This window comes from Zingiber officinale, chromosome 10A (genome assembly GCF_018446385.1).
Source record: "Zingiber officinale cultivar Zhangliang chromosome 10A, Zo_v1.1, whole genome shotgun sequence".
NCBI lineage: Eukaryota > Viridiplantae > Streptophyta > Magnoliopsida > Zingiberales > Zingiberaceae > Zingiber > Zingiber officinale.
Window position 1 is genome coordinate 98,152,454 of NC_056004.1, and position 16,649 is coordinate 98,169,102.

Consider the following 16,649-nt stretch of genomic DNA (forward strand, 5'->3'; position numbering starts at 1 on the left):
CATGCTGCGCTATGCTTGGCGAAATCACGGGCAACTCATGTGTCGACCAGACGAATACATCATGATTTCGTCGGAGGCATTGGATCAGCTCCTCCTTTTGCTTCTCATCCAGATCAGAGGCAATAAAAGTTGTAGCCTCCGATCGGATTGGATGAATCTGCACTTCTTCTTTTTCCTCATAAATTAAAGTGGGTGGCTTTTCGGTGATGGCGTTTACCTCGATCCGAGGCGTTTTCCGAGCAGAATTAGCTTCTGCTCTGACCATTTCGATGTAACATCGCCGAGCTGCTAGCTGATCTCCTCTTGCTTCTCCCACTTTGTCCTCCACGTGGAACTTGATCTTCTGATGGAAGGTTGAGACGACCGCTCGGAATTCGCTGAGCGCCGATCGTCCCAAAATGACGTTGTAGGATGAGGGAGAGTCGACCACCACGAAATTTATGGTCCTAGTCCTCCTGAGCGGCTCCTCTCCCAGCGAAGTAGCCAGCCGGATCTGTCCGACCAGCTGAACTTCGTTGCCCGTAAACCCATAGAGCGGGGTTGTCATGGGTAGCAGCTCGGCTCGATCAATTTGCAGCTGATCGAACGCCTTCTTGAATATGATGCTGACCGAGCTCCCTGTGTCAACGAATGTGCGGTGGATAGTGTAATTTGCTATTACCGCTTTAATGAGCAGAGCATCGTCGTGGGGCACTTCAACTCCTTCTAAGTCCCCGGGTCCGAAGGTGATTTCCGGTCCACTTGCCCGCTCCTGGCTGCAACCGACCGCGTGGATCTAGAGCTGCCGGACGCCCGCCTTTCTGGCTCGGTTGGAGTCTCCTCCGGTCGGCCCACCAGCAATAACGTTGATCTCGCCTCGGGAAGTGTTGCTCCTATTTTCCTCTTCCTGAGCGGACGGCCGGGACCGCTCTCTGGACGCTTGGCGATTCTCCTGTCTTGGAGATCGATGCCGATCGGGCGTCTGCTGATGTCGCCTCTCGGTGCGAGTCCGGTCGGCTTCATGGGTCCTTTGTCTTCGGTCGACGGAAGGAGACCGTCGTTCAGCCTTCCTGGGCACGGGATTAGCCACGAAGGGAAGACTTCGGCAATCCCTCGTGTTGTGCATATCCGTCCGGTGGAAGGAGTAGAACTTAGGGGTCAATTTCTTCTTTGGCTTGATCCGAGCGGCAGCTACTTCTTGAACTTGGGTCCTCACACGAGGGGAGCGGATTGCTTCGGCCCTTGGTCCTCTAGGCGGCTGATGAGCGGCCTGCTGTCTCCGTTCGGCCTGAATAGGCGTCCTCTCGGTTGGAGTTTCCTTTTTCCGGGCGGCTTGCGCTTCTTCTACGTTGATGTATTCATTGGCTCGGTGTAGCATGTGATCATAATCTCGGGGCGGCTTTCGGATGAGCGACCGGAAGAAGTCCCCATCCACTAGGCCTTGTGTGAAGGCATTCATCATGGTCTCTGATGTGGCCGTTGGAATATCCATTGCCACCTTGTTGAACCGCTGGATGTAAGTTCGAAGTGATTCTCTCGGCTCCTGCTTGATGGCGAACAAGCTGACACTTGTCTTCTGATAACGCCGATTGCTGGCGAAGTGGTGGAGGAAGGCCGTTCGGAAGTCTTTGAAACTTGTGATGGATCCGTCCGACAGCCTCCGAAACCACCGTTGAGCCGATCCCGAGAGAGTGGTAAGGAAGACTCGGCACTTTACTGCATCTGTGTATTGATGGAGTGTAGCCGTGTTATCAAACTTACCTAGATGATCATCCGGGTCTGTTGTTCCATTATACTCGCCGATCGTCGGAGGCACGTAGTGCTTGGGCAGAGGGTCTCGTAGAATAGCCTCCGAGAATTGGCGATTGATCCGCTCGGGAGATGAGTCCGCCCGGGGAGCTTTTCCCTTTCTGTCGTCTCGCCTAGGCATCTCGTCTGAAGAAGATCCTCTATTTCTTCGAGCTGATGCGGCTTCAGGGGTGCGAAATAAGGCCCGATGGAATGCGACGGTGGCCTGAGGTGCTTCCGCTCGGCCACCCGACGCAGATGTTGCCTGTTGCTCCGGCCGCTCGGCCGCTGCTTTCTGTTTTTGCTCCACAAGTTTGGCGGCCCTCATTTCGACCAGAGCGTCGAGTTCTTCTGTTGAAAGCGCCACCGTATGTTGTCGTCCAGCCTTGTCCATCGTTCCCGTTCAGATGCAGGAGCGTTCCCACAGACGGCGCCAAATTGATCCTGTCCGAACCAGGAGTCAACGGACACTGGGCACGTGGCGCTCCCTGCTGGATCCTCGAGTGCTCCGGCGAACCTGCAGCAAAACTGAGCCGGGAGGGGTGTCCCAGCGACGGCCCTCCGACGCTCAAGTCAGGCGAGGAATAACAAGAAGGTGGCCTCCAGATGAAGACTTGCGTACCTCCGGTGAAGAAATGGAGACCTTATATAGACCTCTCGAAGGAGCCTGGGCGCGCCAATAAAAGCAATCACCTGCTTTCGACCATGCCCAGGTAAGGGTCTGTCAGAAAGATCATGTCCAGGTATGGGTCTGTCAGAAAGACGCCCATAAGGCCATACCGCCACTATATCAACCTCTCCATGATGTGACGGCGAGATCCTCCATCGTACACTCTTGTGTACGGCGTAATCATCAAGCATACCCTTGCTGACACCCCATATCCTGAGCCAAACGAATAGGCCGCTCGGCTAACCTTCATACCCTCGCCCTTATCCTGGCCGAACGGACCACCCACTCGGACCTTCGGTCCCAGCCGAGCAGACGCCCCGATCGGCCATTCGGTTCTCCTGCCTTGGCGTCGGAAACCCCAGCCCATGTCTGGGTTATCTTTGGTTCCGCTTGGACCTACTCAGCTGCTCGGCGCGGCCATTAACCGCTTAGTCAGCCCTCCATCTGTCCTCACACTGAGACCCTTCAGGAAGTGGATCCCCCCTTCTTACCGCCGGATCAACATGTTTTAAAAGAGAGTTTAAAAATTTAAATCTTTCCTTTTATAAGATTCTACAAAATATTAAGAGAAGAGCTAAATCTCTTTCCTTATTTGTAGATTAAAAGGTTGATTTTAATTTTGGTTGATCTGGTTGTAGGAACAGGGGCCCCCGTTCGGAGGAGTCAACGCCATGTGGAGGTCAAAGTAGCAGATGGCCGGGCGGATAGGGGTGGGTTCGACCGGCCGGGCGGCCAGGTGGTGTCTAGTTGAGGGTTGAAGGTGTCTCGTCGAAAGTCAAGGTTTCGGCGCTCAGCGGACAAGATCGCGGGGCCGATCGGATTGCACGCTCGGCCAAAGCCATCAGGTAGCACTGCTAACAGTCTCCACGAAGCACGTGAGTAAGAATCTCCCCAAGTAAACCACCGCATGCGTCCGGCCGGATGTCTCGGAAGCCGGCCGGCCGGACTCTCTCCGGGGAGTAAGGGCAAAAGGACAAGTGACTTCTTTTTCTGACAGCGGGTATGCTCCACGTGTAGGCCATATTTCAAATCTTATGACAGGGGGTTCCGCTGTCCCATCGAGGACACACTTGGACTGTAGCAGTATGAGTTAGGTAAGCTCACTGACAAGCCCTTACTGGGGTATGGGCCGCGGACACATGTACACCTCGGTATGTGTACACTCGCTTCTCCGCTACCCTATATAAAGGCCCTCATCCTTCGCCGGAGGTATGCGTTCAACACCTTTGGAGCCACTCTTTTTTTTGCTGCTTGCTTGCCTGACTTGAGCGTCGGAGGGTCGTCGCCGGGAACCCCTTCCCGGCCCGACTTCTGTGCAGGTTCGCCGGAGGTTCGTGTAACCAGTCGCAGATCCACGTCAGCAGCCGGGGAGAGCCACGTACCCAGCGTCCGTTGATTCAGCCTTCGGACAGGATCAATTTGGCGCCGTCTGTGGGAACGCTCCTGTATCCGAGCGGAAGCAATGAACGAGACTGGATGACAACACACAGTGACGCTCTCCACAGAGGAACTCGACGCTCTGGTCGAGTTGAGGGTCACCAAGCTTGTGGAGCAAAAACAAAAAGCAGCAGCCGAGCGACCGGAGCAGCAAGCAACGTCTGGGTCTGGTGGCCGAGCGGAAGCACCGCAGGCCACCGTTGCATTTCATCGAGCCCTATTCCGCACCCCCGAAGCTGCAGCAACCCATAGAGATCGTGGATCTTCTTCTGATGAAAGGCCGAGACGAGAAGACAGAAAAGGGAAAGCCCCCCGAGCGGACGCATCGCCCGAGCGGATTAATCGCCAATTCTCAGAAGCCATCTTGAAGGATCCTCTGCCAAAGCACTACGTTCCCCCGACGATCGGAGAATACAATGGGACCACCGATCCGGATGATCATCTGGGTAAATTCGACAACACTGCTACCCTTCACCAATATACGGATGGGGTGAAGTGTCGAGTCTTTCTAACCACCCTCTCTGGATCGGCTCAACGGTGGTTCTTGAGATTGCCGGATGGGTCCATCACAAACTTCAAGGACTTCCGAACGGCCTTCCTCCATCATTTTACAAGCAGTGGGCGTTATCAGAAGATGAGTGTCAGCTTGTTCGCAATCAAGCAAGAACCAAGAGAGCCGCTCAGAGCCTATATCCAGCGGTTCAACCGAGTGGTCATGGATATTCCAACGACCACCTCGGAGACAATGATGAATGCATTCACACAAGGCCTAGTGGATGGGGATTTCTTCCGATCGCTCATTCGCAAGCCGCCACGAGACCACGACCTTCATCGCGTCCGATCTGAAGGCGAATCAGAAAGAGGAGGTGATCCAATGTCTCCGAGGAAACCATGATGTCTTCGTCTGGTCGACACATGAACTACCCGGAATTTCACCAGGTATAGCACAGCATGAGCTCCACGTCCGACCGGACGCTCGGCCCGTGAAGCAAGGAAAAAGGGACTTCAGCACCGAGCAGAATGTCATCATCCGGGCGGAAGTTGAGAAGCTTCTGGAGGCCGGCCATATACGCGAGGTGCAGTTCCCGAGCTGGTTGGCTAACGTAGTATTAGTCTCCAAGCCAGGCAACAAGTGGAGAGTGTGCATAGATTTTCGGGATCTCAACAAAGCTTTCCCAAAAGATTTTTATCCTCTGCCCCGGATAGATTAGTTGGTGGACTCTACGGCCGGCTGCGAATTAATATGTATGCTTGACGCTTACCAAGGTTATCATCAAGTGCCGCTCGCTCGGGAAGATCAAGAAAAAGTTAGCTTCGTTACAGCCGACGACACCTATTGCTATAAGGTGATGCCGTTCGGATTGAAGAACGCGGGAGCCACTTACCAACGCCTGATGAACAAAGTATTCAAGGAGCAGATCGGGCGAAATCTGGAAGTATATGTGGACGACATTCTCATCAAGTCAGTCCGAGCGGCCGATCTCTTGGAAGACATGCAAGAGACTTTCCGAATGCTAAGAAGGTATGGCGTTAAACTAAATCCCCAGAAGTGTCTATTCGGAGCAAAAGGAGGACGCTTCTTAGGTTACATAGTGACCGAGCGGGGTATTGAAGCAAATCCCAGCAAGGTGAAAGCTCTACAAGACATGCCGCCTCCAAGAAATCTGAGGGAAGTGCAGCGTTTGACCGGTCGGATAACTGCCCTGTCTAGGTTCATCTCCAAAACCGCCGACCGGAGCCTGCCTTTCTTCAAAATCTTGCGCAAAGCCGCCAAGTTTCAATGGGATGAAGAATGCGATCGGGCGTTCGAAGATCTGAAGACATATTTGAATTCTCTTCCGGTACTAGCCAAGCCAGCTGCGGGTGAGCCACTTTGTATCTACTTATCTTCTACTGAACAAGCCGTCGGCTCAGCATTAGTAAGGCCGAGCGGAGAAGAGCCAGTGTATTTTCTGAGCCATATTTTAAAAGATGTCGAATCTCGCTACACCGGGCTCGAGAAACTTGCTTTCGCTTTGATCCTCGCCGCTCGGCGCCTCTGTCCTTATTTCTTGGCTCATACTATCATCATCCGGACGAATAGCCCATTGGGAAGAGTGCTGTTGAATCCCGAAGCGTCCGGACAGCTCATCAAATGGACAACGGAGTTGAGCGAGTTCAACATTCAATACCAGCCTCGGTCGGCGATAAAAGCGCAGTCCTTGGCGGATTTCGTCACCGAGGTACAAAGACCAGAGTCCGAAGCCATGTGGAAGGTATTTGTAGACGGATCCTCCACTCGGCTCGGGAGCGGTATTGGTGTCTTATTGCAGTCTCCCCAAGAAGAGAAGATGCACTTATCCGTCCGGCTGGATTATAGAGCTACGAATAATGAGGCGGAGTATGAAGCCCTTATAGCTGGCTTACAGGCCGCCCGGCATGTAGGGGCCGGACGGGTAACGCTCCATTCAGACTCCCAATTGGCCGCTCAGCAGCTGACAGGTACTTTTGAAATCAGCAATGCTTGGCTCAAGCTTTACGCTCAAGGCTTTGAGAAACTCAAGGCCGACTTCAGAGAAGTTATTATCCAGAAGGTACACATAGATTTCCGAGATGCACACTACTTTAATATTTATCAAAGTGAGTATAAATTGTATGACCTTTCTCCTGAATTTTTTTTCCTTTTCCTTTTTCTTTTCTTTTCTTTTATTTTCTTTTTCCTCTTTCCTATACATGTAAACTATCTTCTCTATCCTCTTCTCTCTTCTTTTTCTTCACTTGTTTTGCATACATAGCGTGGACCTCATATGCAAATCATATTAGACCCTCAGTATTTATAGTTTAGTTAATTTATTCGATAATATTTTAATATCTCCAGAGAAGCCGAAATAAGTAATGGAAGGAACCGTTGGACTCCTTACCATCTCAGAAATTCACATGACCTAAAATGGATGCAATCAAAACTTTATAGGTCAATTAATAGATTTCAATCGAAATCGACTGAAACCCTACATTGGGCCTGATATGAGAATAATATTTTAATACTTTCAGAGAAGCCAAAATAAATAATGAATAGCATATTTGAATTTCGTACAACCTCAAAGATCCATAAGACTTAAAATAGGTGCAATCAGATGTCTCTAGGTCAATTAGTGAATTTTGGTTGAAACCTATTGATTGACCTAAAGAGCTCCGATTGCACCTATTTCAAGTCTTGTGGATTTCTAAGATTGTAAGAAATTTAAATATATTATCCATTGTTTATTTTGGCTTCTCCGGGGGTGTTAAAATGTTATTTAAAAAATTGATCGAAATCCCATGTTGTACTTGATATTAACTCATATCAGGATCAACGTGGGATTTCAATCGATTTTGATCGAAATCCATTAATTGATCTAGAAAACTCCAATTGTAGCTATTTCAGATTCTATGGATTTCTAAGGTTGCAATGTGTCCAAATAAGTTCTCCATTGTTTATTTTAGCTTCTCTAGAGGTGTTAAAATATTATTGAAAGAATCGACTGAAATCTCACGTTGGACTAGAGAAGTCGAAATAAACAATGGAAGGTATATTTAGACTTCTTACAACTTTTGAAATCCAGAGAACCTGAAATGGATGCAATCGAAGTTTTCTAGGTCAATTAGTGAATTTCGACCGAAATCGATTGAAATCCTATGTTGGGCCCTATATTAACTCATATCAACCCAGCATGGGCTTGATATAAACTCATATCAGGCCCAATATAGGATCGTTGGGTCTGATATGAACTCATATCAAGCCTAATGAGAGATTTTGGTCGATTCTTTCAATAACATTTTAATAACTCTAGAGAAGTCGAAATAAACAATAGATATTGATCCGGTAGTAAGAGTGGAGTCCCGTGCGGGATAAAGGTCAACGACATGGAGGCAAAAGCCAAGATAGTCAACCTAAAGGTGTGGCCGATCGGAAGGCCACCTGGCTAATCGGCCACGACCGCGCCCAATGCGGCGTAGAAACAGGTCGTCCGTGGGCCGTGTTTCCGACGCTCATGAGTCCGCTAGGAAGGTTGAGGTGCCGAGCGACCTGTTCGCTTGGATGAGTTGCGAATCAACGAAGACTCCCGTCCGAGCATGTGTCTGAGCGACCCTCCCGCTCGGAGCAGTACACGTCCCGTTCCGGACGATAGTGGGTCCCTGCATCTCTCCCGGTCAGGCTAGCAACAAACAAAAAGGAGTAGAAAAGGACAAAGGGGACAGCCGGTGATATCCCTCTCGAGACATGAGTCACCGACAAACAGCATGGTTGGCGGTCGGACCGGATAGAGAATCGTACAGTGGAAGTTTCCACTGTCACGTCAGAGATATGCTCGGACAGTTAAGGTATGGCGTCAGACGCACTTTTCTGACACGACCATTTTTAGGTATGCTTTGAGGAGCGTGCATGCTTCGAAGAGCGTGTGCTCGGCTCCGGGAAGCCCTATATAAGGGCCCCCAACCTTCGACGGAGGTATGCATTCTCATCTACTGTATCTCTTGGTCTCGTTACACTGTTTCGATCTCTTTTCGCTGGAGCTAACTTGAGCGTTGGAGGACCTTCGTCGGGAACCCATTCCCGGCCCGATTTTGTGCTTGCAGGTTTCCACCGGAGGCTCACACTAGTCGGAGGATCATACACCGTCCATGAGAGCGCCACGTCCCCAGCGTCTGTCAACTCAGCACTCGGACTGGATCAAATTAGCGTCGTCTGTGGGAACGCACCTGAATCCGAGTGTAGAAGATGGAAGAAGCTGGACGTCAACCTACCATGACACTCTCCCAAGAGGAGCTCGATGCGCTCATCCAGGCGCGAGCAGCGAAGATAGTGGAGCAACAGCAAAAGACTCACGCTGAGCGGTTGGCACAGTAGGCCACCTCGACATCAGGGGGCCGAGCGACACTAGAAGACCGACCGGAGCAATTTTCTACTTGGGCGCAGAATAGAGGGCAGACCGGCATGCCAGGAGAGGCACCCGCTGCCCCTATTCCCTTCCATCGGGCCATGTTCTAGACTCCGTCCGAGTTGGCCCAAGCCAACCAGGGATCATCCGATGAAGCGTCCGTGTGGGATGCTAGGAAAGGAAAGGCGCCTCGATCCAAGTCATCCCTCGAGCGGATCAATCGCCAGTTCTCTGAGGCGATTCTACAAGACCCGCTCCAAAAGCATTACGCTCCGCTAGCGATTGGAGAATATAATGGGACAATCGACCCGGACGACCACCTCGGTAAGTTCGACAACGCAGCCACTCTTCATCAATACACCGACGAAGTAAAATGAAGGGTCTTCCTCACCACCCTATCCGGTTCTGCACAACGTTGGTTTCGGAGGCTGCCGGACGGATCAATTCGGAGTTTCAAGGATTTTCGAACAGTTTTCCTCCACCACTTTGCGAGCAGCAAGCGCTATCAAAAAACTAGCGTCAGTCTGTTCTCCATAAAGCAGGGGGCCAGAGAGACTCTCCAAGCGTACATCCAGCGATTTAACCAGGCCGCTCTAGATATTCCCGCAATCTTATCCGAGACCATGATACACGCCTTCACCCAGGGTTTGATGGATGGCGACTTCTTCCGCTCGCTCATCAGAAAGTCGTCACGTGATTATGACCATATGTTGAAAAAGGTGAGCGAATACATCAACGTGGAGGAAGCGCAAGCGGCCCGAAAGAAGGAAACACCGGCAGAGTTAGCAACACCAACCGAGAGGTGTTCTCAAGCCATTCATCAACCACCCAGAGGACCACGGGCCGAGGGGATGAGGCCGCATCAGGAATCAAGGCCGCACGCTGTCCAACATGTGGAGGTCGAACGACCTAAGCCTCGAGGAAAGGTATGGACTCCTATGTTTTTCTCACTTCATCAGTCGGCAACCCACAACATTCGCGATTGTCGGAGTCTCATCCCGGTCGCTAAGCCAAGGAACTATCGTCGTCGATCATCTTCGCCTAACCGGCATCATAACCATCAAAATGCTGGACGGCGAACGGCTAGACAATCACCCGAGCAGCGACATCCACTCTAACCAAGAAGCAACCCCCGAGCCTCCCAAGAACGGGCTAGACCGTCTGCTCGAGAGGAAGAAAATAGAAGCAACACCGCTCGGGGGAAAATCAACATCATCGCCGGGGGGGCCAACCAGTGGAGATTCCAACCGAGCCCGCAAGTCGTACGCCCGACGGTTGGAGGTCCATGTCGTAGGGTGCAGCCAAGAGAAGGCAAACGGGCCTGAGATCAGCTTCGGCCCTAGCAACCTCGAGGGAGTTGAAATGCCTCACGACGACGCCCTCATTATCCGAGCGGTAATAGCGAACTACACTATTCAGCGTATCTTTATTGACATAGGGAGCTCGGTCAACATCATCTTCAAGAGGACATTCGACCAACTTCAGATCGACAGTGCTGAGCTGCTGCCTATGACAACACCCCTGTTCGGATTCACGGGTAACGAGGTTCAACCGGTCGGCCAGATAAAATTGGTCATTTCGCTCGGAGAAGAGCCGCTCAGAAGGACGCGGACCACTAACTTCATCGTAGTGGACGCGCCCTCGGCGTATAACGTCATTTTGGGCCGACCAGCCCTCAGCGAATTCCGGGCTGTCGTCTCAACATTCTATCATAAGATCAAATTCCCTGTCGAGGACCAAGTGGGAGAGGTCAGAGGCGATCAGTTGGCAGTGTTGGGACCGAAATGTAGCTAGAGGGGGGATGAATAGCTCAGCGCAATCTCATGCTCGTCGTTGCTTGCTTCTTTTGATGAAATGCAGCAGAAAATACAAAGAAACAAATACACAACGCTAACACTAAGGATTTACTTGGTATCCACCTCAAGAAGAGGTGACTAATCCTAGGATCCCCACACTCACGCACCCTCCACTAATAAAACACTCCTTTACGGTAACTACCGAAGGCGGAGAAGCCCTACAAGTTCACACTATAAGAAGAAAGGGAAAGGAAACAAAATATAAGCAAAAGCTTATAAGATTGCACAAGAAAAACCTTAACCCTAGCTTTCTTCTTCTTGCTATATATCCACCTCTTGACTTGGAAAAACCTCCAAGAACTTCAAGAACCGGCGGTGAGAACTCTATCGAGCAGCTGTGGAAGCGCTGTGAAGATCTGAGATGAAAATCGTGAGCTCTACCAAAGATGAATGCACGCCAACAGCTATATCCTGCGCCAACGGTCGGATCCCAATCGATTGGATTGCTCCCAATCAATTGGGGAGGCTTTGGATCGATCGACCGATCGATCCAAAGTGCCTCTGTGCTCTTGAGAAATGCCTGGATCGATCGGTTGATCGATCCAACCCTTATCGTGAGGAAACAGAACCTCCCAATCGATCACCCGATCGATTGGAGGCTTTGGATCGATCGGTCGATCGATCCAGAGCTATTCTGTGCGATCGTGCGATTCTCCCAATCGATCCACTGATCGATTGGGAGGGGGCTTGCCGCAAAGGCTCGCCCAATCGATCAGCTGATAGATTGGGAATGAGCTAATTGATCGGCTGATCGATCCAGCTCATGATTTCGCCCAAAATCAAGTCCAAAATCCCCTGGACCAACATTCGGTCATCCATGACTTGTTGGTCCATCATGCCTAGCATCTGGTCACCCTTGACCTGCTAAGACTCCCTCACCAAGTGTTCGGTCAATCCCTTTGACCCACTTGGACTTTCTCTTCTCGTGCCAAGTATCCGGTCAATCCCTTTGACCTACTTGGACTTTCATCAGATGTCTGGTCAACCTTAACCCATCTGAATTTTCCCGTGCCTGGCTTCACTCACCAGGACTTTCCACAACTGCCTGGCTTCACTCACCAGGACTTTCCTTCGGCCTAGCTTTACTCACTAGGACTTTTCACCTGGCTTCACTCACCAGGATTTTCCTTCTACCTAGCTTCACTCACTAGGACTTTTCACATGACTTCACTCACCAGGATTTTCCAGTCAAGTATCCATTTAACCTTGACCTACTTGACTCTTTTTCACAATCTCCCCACATGAACAATTGCACCTGCAATCTCCATGTCTTGTCTCCATGTATTGTCAAACATCGAAATCCAAACATCAATACTCGAGCTTGGCCCAATTCAAGCTCAGTCAACCAGGTCAACCTTGACCTAGGGGATATTGCACCAACGATCTCCCCCTTTTTGATGTTTGACAATACCTTTAAGTTGAGTTAATCTCATATCCTCAATTCTCCTTCAAGCCAATGTAAGAATGATGGTTTCCTTTATTCTTCTCCTTTTCTAGAAGGCAAGCTCCCTCTTAGGTAATGAAGGCCTAACTTAACCACACATTCTCCCCCTATTGACACACATCAAAAACTCTCCCCCTGAAGTGTTACCCAACGTTGTTTACAACTTCACTCGTTGTTCACAACACAATAACGAAGGTTCCATACCCTTCATTATTCTCAACGCTCATCCTTGAGCATATACCACTTGGTATATTCACACACGATTCAAATGAAGGTTCCATACCCTTCATTGTCATCAAATGCTCATCCGTGAGGATACACCACTTGAATAATGTAGATATCCACTCTCCATTATATTCAAATGCCCAACCTTGACCATTTTCGCGAAAGAAGGTTAACCACCTTCCAAAGTGTATGAAAAATAGATTTTCATGTCCTTAAACAGTAACTCCCCCTAAAGACATGCACATAGCCTCTGACATTGCACCAACAATGATTTGGAATCCCTAAACCTTTAGGAAACCCAAATTTAGAAGTTTTAAGGTTCAAAAATTCAATATTGAAACCAAAACTCAACCTAAACCTCTACTTAGTCTTCCTTAACCAATGAATTCTTGTTTTCATCATAAAAACTCTCCCTAAATGTATACAAATGTGTTTTAAGGGGTTAGGAATGATTTTATAGACTAAAAATGATTCAAAATGCTGAAAATACGCTTTCCCAACTAAAATCAGCATCCCCAATTGATTGAACCCTGCTGAATCGATCCATTGATCGATTCAGACTGCATGGATCGATCGGCTGATCGATCCAGCGAGCTTCTACTCGCGGGAAAACTCCTCTCAATCGATTGCCCGATCGATTGAGACACTCCAATCGATCAGGTAATCGATTAGAGCTCTGAAAAACTGAAAATTTATTTCAGTGAATTTTAGAAACTCTCCTAAAATTCTACAAAAATCGAAAATTCATGAAAATTCATGTAGATATTCCTTAGGGCATATATTATCAAGGAAAAATAGTTTTCTATGAAAATACTTCCTATTTTCAAATATTGACACAAACTTCAAAAATTGTAAAAACTTTAGTGTTTTCTTCTAAGTTTGTGCTCAAATATTCAATGATGATTACTATAAAAAGATAGCCTTCATCAAGGTTTTTCAAAATATATTTAAAATCATTTTCAAAACCAATATCCAACCATATTCTTTGGGTTCAATGCACATTACTTGTATATTAGCTTTCCCAATGATTGGAAAACACATAACTATGTGTTTTGATGAACCTAAAACTCATAAAAATGTACTAAATCAACATCTTGAGTTTTGTTCATTATCCTAACATCTCACTTGTATTTAATATGTACAAAATCACATACAAGTCACCTTATAGTTCTTAGTGAGATGTAAACTTTGATTTTACCCTAATCTAGGGATCATACATATCTATCTAGGCATTTTGAGATTAGGAACATCCACCAAGGATGTTACTTGTTAATGAATGTCATTTGTCCTTAGTTTGCAAGGAATTAAAACCAATGCATGATGTGTTATGACATACATCAAAGATATATAATTTTTAACAGAAAATTTCCTATGACTACATGATGTATGTATGACATGACATGGTATTTTTATGTTTTTCATAATAAAACATGAATGCTAAATATGATGTCATGACATATGATGGGCAAACAAAACATGACAAATTAGCATAAATAAAATACCTAAAATAACTATCTAAGTATCCTTAAACCTTAGCTAACTTAAAATTTTAAATCCTAGATTGCCCACTATATCCCAAGAAAATGTTAAAACCCAATTTTGACATTTCTTTTGCTTTTCCTAATTTGTGCCAATTTAAATTAAGCATATTCCTCAAATTTTGGCACAGTTTACCCTTCCAAGAGTAACCAATTAAAGTTAAAACTTAAGCTGCCTCTAATTTCCTAAGAATATACCACAATCCCAACTTGGCACATGTGTAGTTCTTATAATTTTCCCAAATGTGCCAATTTAATTTTAAAATCAATTTTCTCAACTCATGGCACATTTTACTCATTTCAAGAGGAAATCAAAATCTTTTTCTTTTTCAAAAGTTAACAATAACCTTGAAAATGTTTTCCGAGTGTCAACTTCATCAAAGTTGGGTTAACTACCCTTTTAATCGAAGTTGACACTCTCTAACCCATCTAAGGGGTAGAGAAAATGCTCCTAGGAACCCAAAACCTATTGGTGCTCCTTGGATACTCTAGGTATTCACTAGGGATAACTTCCCTGGATACCTTCTTAATGACGTTGTTAAGCTTCTTAGAAACCTTGGTCACATTTTCTAGGTCAACCCTAGGGATAGCTTCCCTTGTGACCTTGTTTATGACTTTCTTGGACTTCTTAGAAGTCTTAGTCACATTGGTTGTTGCAAAAATACTTTTAGGGATAACTTCCCTTGTATTTTTGACTTAACCATTATGCCTAGACTCGGTTCCATAGTTATATGGAACCCTATGGTAAGAAATTACATCTTTCTTAGTCTTAGGTTTGTATCCCATACATCTATGGTCATTGGATGACCTTTGTACTCCTAGACCTAGACTATGCTCATTTTGCCCTTTCAGGATATTTTCCATCATTCTTAAGATCTTTTCCATTTTATCAAGTCTTGATGTCAAAACTTGATTTTCTATCATTAAATCCTTAGATTTTGATTTTTCATTGATTCCTTGAGCATTTTTATTTTTAGGCTTGTAAACAAAATCCTTGCCTAAATTTTTATCTACTTTCCTAATCCTAGGTGTGGTAGTCTTAGCATGAAAAGCCACATGTTTTTCCTTAATGTCATCATGCTTTCTATTTTTATGGTAAATAGCATTAAAATGATAAAAATTAGAACTAACATGCTTTTTACCATTATTTAAAGGGGTAGGCTCAATAAATGATACCTTTCGTTTTACCTTGGAGGCTCCCCCTTGACTCATGCTTCCTCCTTGAGCCTTGACCGCTTTCTTCCCCTTGGGGCATTGACTCCGATAATGTCCCTTTTGATTGCAAGAGAAGCACACAATGTGCTCCTTGCTCTTCTTTGTTCCGGGAGTAGTCTCTTTGGGCTTCTCCTTGCCCTTTGGTGCCACTTGGCCCTTCTTCTTAGCCAATTTTGGGCATTTGCTCTTGTAGTGTCCATGTTCCCTACACTCGAAACATATAATGTGATTTTTATTTTTAATTGAACTAGTTATACCTTCATGTGTAGGGATGACACTTGATCCTCCTTTTGATCTGGAGGTAGATGCTTCCTCTTGATTTGACAATGATGCTCCTCCAATAGACTTGACTCGACTTGTGGAGGTGGAAGCTTCTTCATCCTCTTCTTCTCTTGACCCGGATGTGGAGACTTCTTTTTCTTCTTGATCCGGTGTCAATGAAAATCGCTCCCCCTCAATCCTAGAGGTGGAAGCTTCATCATCTTCATCTTGTACATGGAACAAAGAGTATGCTCCCTCTTTGCTCTTTTCATTGCATTTCTTTGAAGATGAGGCTTCTTGGACTTCTTCTTCGGAAGTTGAGCATCTCTCAACTTCGGAGTCCACTTCCTCTTGATCTTGACCCACGGAGTCACCCTCTTTGGATTCTTCTTGAATTGATAAAGTGGAGGGGATCTCATGAATCGTTGCTAATTTGCTCCAAAGCTCCTTGCCATCTTTGAACTCTCCGACTTGAGCCAAAATATTGCTTGGCAATAAATTGACCAATAGCATTTCACTTTGTCATTTGCCTCGCTCCTTTGAATTTGATCTTGGCTCCACTTGCTTCTCTTGAGAGTTTTGCCCTTTGAATTTGTTGGAGCTTCAAAACCTTCCATGAGAGCAAACCATTGCTCTATCTCCACCATTAAGAAATTCTCGATCCTTGATCTCCAAAGATCGAACTCATCATTGCGAATGGTGGAGGCACCCTTGTATCGAACCCAAGTCCGTCTTGGAATTCCATCTTGAAGTTGAACCTTTTTGAATTCTTTGACTTGATGAATTTGCTTCAACTTCTTCACCCTCTAGCTTGTTGCCCCTTCCGGCGATGATTCTGGTAAAGAGCGACCTTGCTCTGATACCACTTGTTGGGACCGAAATGTAGCTAGAGGGGGGCAGGGTGAATAGTTCAATGCGATCTCGTGCTCGTCATTGCTTGCTTCTTGTGATGAAATGCAGCGAAAAATACAGAGAAACCAATACACAACGCTAACACTAGGGATTTACTTGGTATCCACCTCAAGAAGAGGTGACTAATCCAAGGATCCACACACTCACACATCCTCCACTAATAAAACACTCCTTTACGGTAACTACCAAAGGCGGAGAAGCCCTACAAGTTCACACTACAAGAAGAAAGGGAAAGGAAACAAAATATAAGCAAAAGCTTACAAGATTGTACAAGAAAAACCCTAACCCTAGCTTTCTTCTTCTTACTGTAGATCCGCCTCTTGACTTGGAAAAACCTCCAAGAACTTCAAGAACCGATGGTGAGAACTCTATCGAGCAGCTGTGGAAGCGCTGTGAAGATCTGAGATGAAAATCGTGAGCTCTACC

At 47.0% G+C, this 16,649-nt stretch overlaps 1 protein-coding gene across 1 annotated transcript; it reads left to right on the top strand.

Annotated features, from left to right (window-relative positions):
* The first annotated feature begins 9,395 nt into the window (after positions 1 to 9,395).
* On the top strand, positions 9,396 to 10,566 carry LOC122026831. Its single transcript, XM_042585537.1, has 2 exons — positions 9,396 to 9,574; positions 9,732 to 10,566. The coding sequence occupies exons 1-2, from the start codon at positions 9,396 to 9,398 to the stop codon at positions 10,564 to 10,566; spliced, it is 1,014 nt and encodes a 337-aa protein (XP_042441471.1).
* The last annotated feature ends 6,083 nt before the right edge of the window (positions 10,567 to 16,649 follow it).